The sequence below is a fragment of the Dermochelys coriacea genome, chromosome 9, assembly GCF_009764565.3.
Source record: "Dermochelys coriacea isolate rDerCor1 chromosome 9, rDerCor1.pri.v4, whole genome shotgun sequence".
Lineage (NCBI taxonomy): Eukaryota > Metazoa > Chordata > Testudines > Dermochelyidae > Dermochelys > Dermochelys coriacea.
In genome coordinates, this window is record NC_050076.1 from 61,697,944 (window position 1) to 61,709,101 (window position 11,158).

An 11,158-nucleotide genomic window follows, 5' to 3' on the forward strand; every position below is an offset into this window, starting at 1 on the left:
CATTGCACCCTTCATTCCAGGATTTGCTGAAGGCCATTCTCTCTCCACGCATCAGCTCTATAAAATTGAAAAAAAAAAATGGATGTTACTCCCCATGCCAATGAATCATAGAATCATAGAATATCAGGGTTGGAAGGGACCTCAGGAGGTCATCTAGTCCAACCCCCTGCTCAAAGCAGGACCAATCCCTGGAATCCCAAGGAAGATAGCAGAAATGGAAAGCTATGCACTCGTTAGGCCAGGGGGACCGGGGTGGAGAATCATTTGCTGGAGAAGTTCAAGTAGTGGGAAGGACCTCATGCCTTTCTGTTTGTTTCCTCTGTCTCCCTCACTCCCCTCGGCCCATTCTCTCTCTCTCTCGCAGGTGAATAACACGAACCTGCAGGACGTGCGGCACGAGGAGGCGGTGGCCTCTCTGAAGAACACCTCTGACATGGTGTACCTGAAAGTGGCCAAGCCTGGCAATGTCCACCTCAACGACATGTACGCGCCCCCCGACTATGCCAGCAGTACGTACGCCAGCCTCAGCCCGGCTCCCAGGAGAGCACAGCTGTGCCACAGCGCCACAAGAACCCTTGGGGAAGGATGTGGGGGGTGAACAGCAGGGCCGAAGGGAGGGGGCATGTGAGAGTGTGAAAGGGGTGTGAAGGTCTTGGGGGGTGGGGTGCCCCACAGGGTGCGGGGCACTGGAGGGAAATGTGTGCTAGCAATGGGAACACAGGGCTCGTGCTCCCCAGTTGTAGTCCAGAGCAGCCGGGCCCAGGACTTCTGCTCCTGATTTTTTCTTTTCCTTCTCTGCAGCCTTCTCAGCCTTGGCCGATAACCACATAAGCCATAACACCAGTCTGGGTTACCTCAGCAGTGTTGAGAACAAACCCACCTACCCAGCCCCGCCACAGGCGACCCCATCTAGGTACTCGCCCATCCCTCGACATATGATTGGGGAGGAGGACTTCACCAGGTGAGCGAGGGCCTGAGGGCAGAGACAGCTCAGAGAAAAAACTCTGGGAGAGCCCCCTCCCTCTCGAATCCCTTCTCTCTCTCTCCCTCCCTTCCTCCCTCTCTTCTTTTCCAAGGGATCTGTGGGTTGAGTGGCAATATTTATTGACCTAGTGAATCCGTCCCCATCCCCCAGGCCTAGGGCCACAGGTGCTGAGCTTCCTTGCAGCTGGTGCCAGCATAAAACCCCTATTTGTTAGGGGGTTTAGCGTTCTTTAAAAGTCCCTGGGACAGATTCTGCTTCCTCAGGCCTGTGGAAATCCTGAGTCTCCCTCTTGATTTTGATGCGTAGATTCCATGGGGATAAGCACTAAGCTAGAGAGATCGTTTCAGTGGCTCTGACCCCATTCCCCATGTCCCTCCTATTCCCCTTTGCCCCCTCTGGTCTTCTTTGAACTCTTTTGAGACTTAAGTGCGCCTACATTTATTATTCTTTTGGTTTTCATTTCCTTTGCTCATTAAAAATCCTGTAAAGGCAAATCACATTTATGGTGGAATCCCACACAGGCAATTCAGGCCTTCCCCCTGCTCAGAGCCCAGGGATGCTCCCCACCAATGCACCAAAACCTCTGGAGATGATACAGAGATCCTTTGGGATGATAGTAGTGGAAAAATGTTGGCAGCCCAAGTACATCTCTTCATCCTGGGCCATGCATGCGTTTCTGCTAATGCATCCGATGAAGTGAGCTGTAGCTCACGAAAGCTTATGCTCAAATAAATTTGTTAGTCTCTAAGGTGCCACAAGTCCTCCTTTTCTTTTTGCAAATACAGACTAACACGGCTGCTACTCTGAAACCTATCATATACAGAGCAATTCATTTTGGTTCCTAAGTGGTGCCAGCTCTTGCCTCTCTCTCGGTGGAGCAAGGAGCAGAAATAGGTCTTGGGTGAGTGTGAAGTAGGACACAAAGCTCTTTGAGGCAGAGAAAGACAAAGGGCTTTAGTCACCGTTACTGTGATTTGCTACTTTCTGTCTTCAGCATATAGCTGGGGTTGGTTCACAGTTAGAACTGACTTTAGCGTTTGAAAGGGATGTAGCAATGATAGATAAATTCTGGGGACTCCAAATAATTGTGAGGTGCCAACTTCATCTTGGAGCTGAAGGCTGTGACATATTATGGGAATGGAAATTCACCTTGAGAGTGCAATAAGGAATTGACTTAGGACCTTAATACCATGAAAGGCATTCATGTTATACTTGTTCTTCAGGGAGATAGTCATAAGAGACAGATTGTCCGTCCTGATCATCCTTCTTTGTGCATTCTTATAACTGCATGAAAAGAATGAGAGGAGAGGAGAGGAGAGGAGTGCGTGTTGGTCAGTCAAGATGGACTGAAAACTCAGCCCATGGCTAAAACCTTGCAGAAGGTTTGGGGACCAAATCTCCCTGTCACCAATAACTTCCCATACTCAGCTCAGTGGCTTCTGTCTCAAAGTCTCACTGTGCAGTGTGTGAGAGGAGATCCCCTGCACTAGCCACTAGGTTTCACTGGACTGTATCAACAGTAGGAACTTTGCAGTAGGAACCAAAGTTACCCACAGTGTTGAATGGAGGGGAATCACGGGCAGTGGGTATAAGAGGCCCGGGGAGGCTAAGCCTTCCCAAACAACAGGCCCACTGCCTTTGGAGTCCTCCACTAAGCCTCTTCCCCCTGAGGCTTCACCCTCCCTCCGTCTCTTCACATCCTTGCTCCAATTTATCCGGTTTAAAAGAGAACTGGTTAAATTCATGAAGGTTAAGTCTATTAATGGCTATTAGCCAGAATGGGTAAGGAACGGTGTCCCTAGCCTCTGTTTGTCAGAGGGTGGAGATGGATGGCAGGAGAGAGATCACTAGATCATTACCTGTTAGGTTCACTCTCTCTGGGGCACCTGGCATTAGCCACTGTCGGTAGACGGGATACTGGGCTGGATGGACCTTTGGTCTGACATGGTATGGCCTTTCTTATGTGCATGGGGGCCTCGGGGGAGGCTGTGAAGAAACGTGCACAAGCAGTGAGCGGGCAAGCAGGCAGGTAGCCGGGGGGGTGAGGGTTAGGGGAAGGGCAAAGAGGCACAAGTGGTTAGTGGGCAGGGTGGGGGAGGGGGTGAAGAGGCATGCACACAACTGTTGAGGAGCCCTCGGGGGAAGAGGTGCGAGCAGCAGGTGGGGGAGGCCTCATGGGGGGGGAAGCGGCATGAGAGGCAGGTGGGAGGATCTGACCGGGGCTGGAGTGGAGTGTGGGCAGGGCTTTGGTAGGAGGAGGCCAAGCAGTGGCGGGGCCACAATCTAGGTGTGCCAACCCTCCCCAAATGGAGGCATCACGTGCCACCCATGAGGGGAATTATTATGTAGTGAACCTTATCAGAAGAAGGATTGCTATGGGCTCATGGAGCCAGCCAGTCAAGCCAGGAATGTCAAGTTCTCAGGACCAATTTAAATAAAGTGTTCACTGTTATTTAAAACATCTCCAATATCTTTTCTTATATGATAGCAAGTTGGAACAGCTATTACTTGGTGTCAGAATAAAACTAAAAGTAAGATAATAGTAAAATCAACCTTATTTGACACCAAAAAATACAAAACTTGCCACCAAACAAAAAACAGACCCACTAAAGTCTCCAGGAAAGTTAATGTTTGAAGGATCCAGAGCAGAAAACAAGAGAAAGTGAAAGCAAGGCTTTGAGCTATACAGCGTTGCAAGTGGGTCAGACAGAAAGGTGAGCTGCCACAAACAGCATTATTTCTTCATGTAGTAGGTAAGGAAACAAGTGAGGTATTTAATACTTTTCAGTCTGATACTGCAGCAGATAAAGAAAAAATACAGATCTTGAAGAATAATTTTGAAGCATATTGAACACCACAAGGAAATGTCACGTATGAAAGGCACAAACTTTTCACTAGAAGTCAAACACATGGGGAATATATAGACCAATGTGATTGATTTAAAAGGGGCAGTATAATCTTGCAAATTTGAAGAACTTGTGTGCCTCACTCATTAAAGACAGCATTGTGTGTGATATTGTGTCAGACTCAGGGCAAACTAAGTTGTTGAGGGAGACTAATTTAAGGTTTGCGTGTGCTGTGGACATATGCCATGCAGATGAACTGACTGCAAACCAGTGAAAGAGTTGGGTGAAATGGAAAAACACATGCATGCATTGCAGCATAAGCACACCTTTAGTACCCACCCAGACATGCAGTCATGGATGGGAGGGTGTCCTGCTGCTAATAAAAGCCTGACATCAACAGTTGTTCTGAATGAAGCTGTAGTCATACTGTCCGGAACTGTCCTGCATATGGGCTAGAATGCCGGCAATGTGGCAACACAATGACATTTTGCCAAAATGTGCAACTCTGGAAAGAAAAAGACCCCAGGGAAAACAGATTTTACCCTCACAGAAACAGATGAGCATTCACAAGATCTGTACCTTCATATGCTGAGTACTAAGCCTCCCAAGCATGAGAGAAATGTGGATTTGTTCATTAATGATCACAAAAAAGGTGAGTTTTAAAATTGATAGTGGGGCACAGACCAATGTGATGTCTGTAAAATCATGGAATCATACAACTGTAAGGCTGGAAGGACCCTCAAAAGGTCATCAAATCCAGCCCCTTGCGCTGAGGTAGGACCAAGTAAACCTAGACCATCTCTGACAGTTTTTTTTGTCCAAAAAAACTCCCGTGATGGAGATTCCACAACCTGCTTTGGAAGCCTATTCCAGAGCTTGAGTATCCTGACAGTTGGAAAGCTTTTCCCAATATTTAACCTAAATCTCCCTTACTGCAGATTAAGCCCATTACTTCTTGTCCTTTCATGGACAGGGAGAACATAAGAACAGCCATACGGGGTCAGACCAAAGGTCCATTTAGCCTAGTATCATGTCTTCTGACCGTGGCCAATGCCAGGTGCTCCAGAGGGAATGAACAGAACAGGTAATCATCATATGATCCATCCCCTGTCACCCATTCCCAGCTTCTGGCAAACAGAGGCTAGGGACACCATCCCTGCCCATCCTGGCTAACAGCCATTGATGGATCTGTGCTCAATGAATTTATCAAATTCTTTTTTGAACTCTGTTATAGTCTTGGCCTTCACAACATCCTCTGGCAAAGTGTTCCACAGGTTGACTGTGTGTTGTGTGAAGAAATACTTCCTTTTGTTTGTTTTAAACCTGCTGCCTATTAATTTTATTTAGTGACCCCTAGTTCTTGTTTTCGGAGAAGGAGTAAATAACACTTCCTTATTTACAATGGATCACCATCCTCTTAACAGATTTGAAGATTGTGATCAGGTCCCCTTCAGTCCTCTTTTCTCAAGACTAAATTTGCCCTTTTTTAAAACTTTTCCTTATAGGTCAGGTTTTCTTAAGCTTTTATTATTTTGTTGCTCTCCTCTGGATTCTCTCCAATTTGTCCACAACTTCCATAAAGTGCGGCACCTACCATTGGACACAGTACTCCAGTTGAGGACTCATCAGTGTTGAGTAGAGCAGGACAATTACCTCCCATGCCTTACATACGACACTCCTGTTAAGACAAACCAGAACAATATTAGCCTTTCTCACAACTTCATCTCATTATTGACTCATATTCAGTTTATGATCCACTATAATTCTCTGGGTCCTTTGTTTCTCCTTTTAAAGATAGGAATTACGTTTGCCCTTCTGCTGTCTTTTGGGTCCTCAGCAACTCTCTTTGAGAACTCATGGAGGATGGATAATGGTTCTGAGGTTGCTTCAGCTAATTCCGTAAGTACAATAGGGTGAATTTCATCTGGCCCTGCTGGCTTAAATATATCTAATGTACCTAAATATTTTAACCTGTTTTTCCCCTTTTTTTGGCTTGCCTTCCTTCCTCTTTGTTGTTTATATTAATTGTATTGAGTATCTGGTCACCATTATCCTGTTTAGTGAAGACTGAAGCAAAATGGGCACAAAACACCTCAGCTTTCTTGATGTACTCTGTTATTAGCTCTCCTTCCCTGCTGGACCGACACATTCTTTTCTCTGATTCCTAATATTTTTGAAGAACCTCTTGCCATTTATGTCTCTTGCTAGGTGTAACTCATTTTGTGCCTTAGCCTTTCTGATTTTGTTCCTACTTACCTGTGATATTCTTTTGTATCCTCCTTAGCAACTTGTCCATGTTTCCACTTTTTGTAGGATTCCTTTTTGATTTGCAGGATATTAAAAAGCTCTTGATGGAGCCATATTGGCCTCTTGCTATTCTTTCGATCTTTCCTTCAAATCAGGATAATTTTCAGTTAGGCCTTTAATATTGTTTCCTTGAGAAACTGCCAGCAGTGCTGAACTTCTTTTTCCCTTCGATTTTCTTCCCATGGAACCTTACCTACCAGATCTCTGAGTTTCTTCTGTATGTTTGTACAGCACCCAGCACAGTGGGGCCCTTTTCCTATGGGAGCCTCCGGGCACTACCGTAATATACATAATACATGGCAATAATAATCACATGCAACAAGGACTTGTAAAGAGAAAATCCTCAGCAAAGATCAATATATGATGTTATATACTGAACCGTACAGGCCCTTGCACGCTGCTCACTGCCGGCAGCCACAGGTGTGCCCCAAAGAACAGGGAGAAATGTGACTGTGACAGCTCTGCACCAAACCTGCTGGCGTTTATTCAATGGGAAAGGAGGTTTTGTTTTTTTCACTATGGCTACAAATGCATACAAGCCTCTTTCCTGCACAATTGGAGATGCTGATGAGGCCCAGATGGCATTTGTGGAAAAGGTGAGACTTGTAAAGAAGCTCAGAAATAGATGAGGAGTTATTTTAAATCTCCTTTTGAATGGTAGGGGGCTTGAGGGGATGGGGTGAATGAGATCCCAGGACCCAGTCCTTTACCTGCTCTACCTATTCACAGTATGGGTCTGTGTTTATCCTCAAGAACAGCCTGCCTGAGTTATAAGAATCACAGACCATCTCTGTCAATAAAAGGGGCTTCTTCATGTGCATGTGGCTGTTGTTTACCTTTTCCTTGTATCTAGCGGGGATGGGGAACTGGGACAGAAGAAATAAAAACCAGGCTGAATCTGCACCAAGGACATGGGCCCCAACCACCTGTGCTAGTCTCAGAAAGGGTTCTGAACTGCTGTCTTCCATCCCTGACCCCACCTCCTTCCCTTGCCCAGCCTCCTCTTCCTTGATTCTGACCCCTTTTGTCCCCAACCCCTGCCTCCTACCCAGACCACATCGCCTCTCCCCTGACCCTTGCTACAAACAGAAGTGAACTCAAGGCCTCAGACCTAGACTGACATAAGGGAGTGAGAAGAGCAGCAGGGCTGCTGTCAGCCGGGACCAGGGTGTGTCACAGGGCTGCCGTCTTTGCTTTCTAATAGAATGTGAGTTGGGCCAGTTCTGTTCCTTTCGCTGGAGAAGAAGCTCATTTCCCTTAGCTTGGAGTACGACTGATCAACCTAGCGTGCTAAAAATAGAAGTGTAGTTGCGCAGGTGGCGGGAAGGGCTAGTGGCCTGAGTACAAACCTAGGTTCCTGAGCAGGACTGCATGCGGGTGGCTAGTTGCTGCAGCTACTCTGCTATTGTTAGTGTGCTAGCTCCATCAAAGCTAGTACATGTACATCTACCCAAGCTGGAAATCACACTTCCAGTGTTATCTGAAGAATCACCTTGATCCAATCGGGGAACAGCAACAGTTGATGTGACCTTCAGGTGCAATCAAATAGCTCCCATTTTGAATACCACGTCACAAACGTGCCACAGACCAAGAAGTCTTCAAAGAAATTATGGAGTCAGTTTAGAACAAATGCTTTCTCACTCTGCTCACGGACAGGTGGTGTACAGGACAAGAGGTGATATGCAGCAAATAAATTCTTGGTTACAAATTATTCCATCCACTCAAACCTTTCGCAGAAAAAGGGTGGGAGCTGTTGAGTGTCAAAGAAGTTTCAGGACCTGTTGAGGGAGGGGGACCAGGAAGCCCAGATTCTGTTGGGAAGATGGTGCTAGCACTGGTAGAAAGGCGAAGGAGTCGTGTCATTTGGGAGGAACTATGCAGAAGGCACAGGTGGATAGAAGACCTGTGAAACGTTTGACCTAATTTCACTGCTCCTCTCTCCCAAACACACACACTTTCCTTACTTGCAGTAAAACATTTTGCTAACATATTGCATCATGAATTCTTGCATGGGTTAATTATATTTGTTCTTTGAATGGGATAAACTTGGCAGAGATCTGCTTAGGACTGAAATATCCAGTGCCTGCAGGGACTTCTGGGTTCTTGCAATTACATTTTTTTTCCACCACAAGTATATGGCAATATTTGTGTGTCTCACATGGCACTTCATAACAACACAATCAAAGAGAGAGATCAAATTAGACAAAGCAAAATCAAGTATAAATCAACTCCAAGATACTCCTAACTCACCTCTTACCCTTCTAACCTGTGAGCCCTGCAATTCCCTTAAACATACACTGTTTCTTTGTGTGTTACAGAACCCTTCACAGGATCAGCATGGGGAGGAAACAACCAGGGTATGGTTCAGTGCAGCAGTCTCTAAAGTGAAATAAACTTTAGACTTACAACACATTTACAAGTCCAGTGTCTTCTTCCTGGACAAGCTGCTGTGATGCTGCACAGGATGGGTTTGGGGTCTTGTGACAGAACCCGTTCGCCACCTTTGGTTCTGGCCTCCTGTCAGGCCACATCCCCCTCAAGGGCATCACGTGCCAGCTCCAGACTGGCTACCTCCCTCTCTGGGCCTGGCACATGATGCCCTCGACTGGCCACGTCCCCCTCTGGGGCCGGCACGTGATGCCCTCCTGACGGATGCTGGGAAAGGCCCCATCTTGCCCCTGCCCCCTAGACTGATGCACACAACTCTGCTGCGTCAGTGGGAGTCACCCCGCTGCAATGCGCCACCGGTTCCGGCTGCACCTCAGGCTGCTGCACGCCCCTCCCCCCGCCTCTGCCTTACCCTGCCCTGGCAGCCCCAACTCATATGGAGGACAAGACCTCAACTCTCGACTCCCTCATTGGCCTGCCTGCCCAGTCAATCCAGCTGAATTGGAGTGCTGGCCTCTCCCCATTGGCCCTGGGACCTGACAGTCAAGGGTTCTGGCTCGTCTTCGGCCCTTCCCCTTTCTGACGGCATTGGGAGAGGACAACCAAAACCCCACCAAGTTCCAGTGAAGGGCCAACAGCCCCGTACACTATTCTGAGCACGCAACATATACAAATGGCACCTTCTCACCCAGCATCTCTGCCCCTTGTGTCTGAGCCGCCCTCGTTCCAGCACACCCAGGGGTGCGTGGTGCTTCCTGGGCAGTTCTGGTGACAAGCCCCATCCCTGAGGAGCTCCCAGCCCAGTCCCCACACAGCAATCTTCCACCTGTAGAAGCTGTTGTGGGACAAACCTGATGAGGTTCAACAAGGACAAGTGCAGAGTCCTACACTTAGGACAAAAGAATCCCATGCACCACTACAGACCAGGGCCCGAATGGCTAGGCAGCAGTTCTGCAGAAAAGGAGCTAGGGATTACAGTGGACAAGAAGCTGCATGAGTCAGTGTGTCCTTGTTGCCAAGAAGGCTAATGGCATTTTGGGCTGTATAAGTAGGGGCATTGCCAGCAGATTGAGGGACGTGATCGTTCCCCTCTATTCGACATTGGGTAGGCCTCATCTGGAGTACTGTGTCCAGTTTTGGACCCCACACTACAAGAAGGATGTGGAAAAATTGGAAAGAGTCCAGTGGAGGGCAACAAAAATTATTAGGGGGCTGGAGCACATTTTTTATGAGGAGAGGCTGAGAGAACTGGGATTATTTAGTCTGCAGAAGAGAAGAATGAGGGGGGATTTGATAGCTGCTTTCAACTACCTGAAAAGGTGTTCCAAAGAGGATGGATCTAGACTGTTCTCAGTGGTACCAGATGACAGAACAAGGAGCAATGGTCTCAAGTTGCAATGGGGGAGGTTTAGGTTGGATATTAGGAAAAACTTTTCACTAGGAGGGTGGTGAAGGGGGGAGGGATAGCTCAGTGGTTTGAGCATTGGCCTGCTAAACTAAGGGTTGTGAGTTCAATCCTTGAGGGGGCCATTTGGGGGATTGGTCCTGTTTTGAGCACGGGGTTGGACTAGATGACCTCCTGAGGTCCCTTCCAACCCTGATATTCTATGATTCTATTGTTCTAAACCAATCCCCAGCAGACTGGTGTGTGCAATTCATGAGCCCCAATGCTCCAGTCCTGTTCCTAGCTCTGCTCCAGCCCTGCTGTTGCTCCAGCTTTGTTCCCAGACCTACTCTTGCCTTGTCCCAGCCCCACTCTGGACTCCCGATTCCAGCTCTGACCCCTGGCTCTGGTTCCTGACGCACCTGATGTTGCTCTGACCACTAGGCCTAACCACCCCCCATTATGGGTTCTGACACTCTGACCATGTGCGGTCACTATGCCTCTTCCTCTCACTCCCCCGTCATGCAGCTCCCAGGGATGCAGTAGGCATCATGCACTGCTGCCAGCTCATAGTGCAACATTCAAACTTTATTCCCTTGCTCCACTGTGTCGCTTGTACTTTGTTCTCCTTCTCTTTTCCTTTCCTGTTCCTTCATTACAATGTTTCTTCCTCTCCCTCCTTCCCCTATATTCCTTCCTTCTCTTTCATCTGCCCCTCTTCCTTTTTCTCTATCTCAGTTTCTCACTCCTTCATTTTTCCCCATCTTCACCCCCACTCTTTCCCTGCATTCTGGGAGCAGCCTCTTTGTTTGGCATTGGTGGGACTGCTGCTGGAATCCTGTATCCAGTTCTGGTGCCCACAATTCAAGAAGAATTAATACATTGCAGAGGGTTCACAGAAAAGCCACAAGACTGATTAAAGGATTAGAAAACCTGCCTTATAGTGATAGACTATAGATAGATAGGAGTTTGAGGCGCAAGTGGTGTTCTCGTCCATCCTCCCCGTAGAAGAAAAAGGCCTGGGTAGAGACTGTCGAATTGTGGAAGTCGACAAATGGCTACACAGGTGGTGTCGGAGAGAAGTCTTTGGATTCTTTGACCATGCGATGGTGTTCCAAGGAGGAGGAATGCTAGGCAGAGATGGGCTCCACCTAACGAAGAGAGGGAAGAGCATCTTCACAAACAAGCTGGCTAACCTAGTGAGGAGGGCTTTAAACTAGGTTCACCAGGGGAAGGAGACCAAAGCCC

At 47.7% G+C, this 11,158-nt stretch overlaps 1 protein-coding gene across 1 annotated transcript; it reads left to right on the forward strand.

Annotated features, from left to right (window-relative positions):
• The first annotated feature begins 298 nt into the window (after nucleotides 1-298).
• LOC122455636 (disks large homolog 3-like) lies at nucleotides 299-965 on the forward strand. Its single transcript, XM_043491546.1, has 2 exons — nucleotides 299-509; nucleotides 802-965. Exons 1-2 carry the CDS (start codon nucleotides 299-301, stop codon nucleotides 963-965), a joined length of 375 nt encoding a protein of 124 aa, XP_043347481.1.
• Nucleotides 966-11,158: the final 10,193 nt, after the last annotated feature.

What these genes read in the sequence shown, in the direction of transcription:
- LOC122455636 (XM_043491546.1), top strand. Translation starts at nt 299, where the DNA reads ATGCCTTTCTGTTTGTTTCCTCTGTCTCCCTCACTCCCCTCGGCCCAT. An exon ending in GCCCCCCGACTATGCCAGCA is followed by an intron (nt 510 to 801) that starts GTACGTACGCCA and finishes CCTTCTCTGCAG; the next exon opens with CCTTCTCAGCCTTGGCCGAT.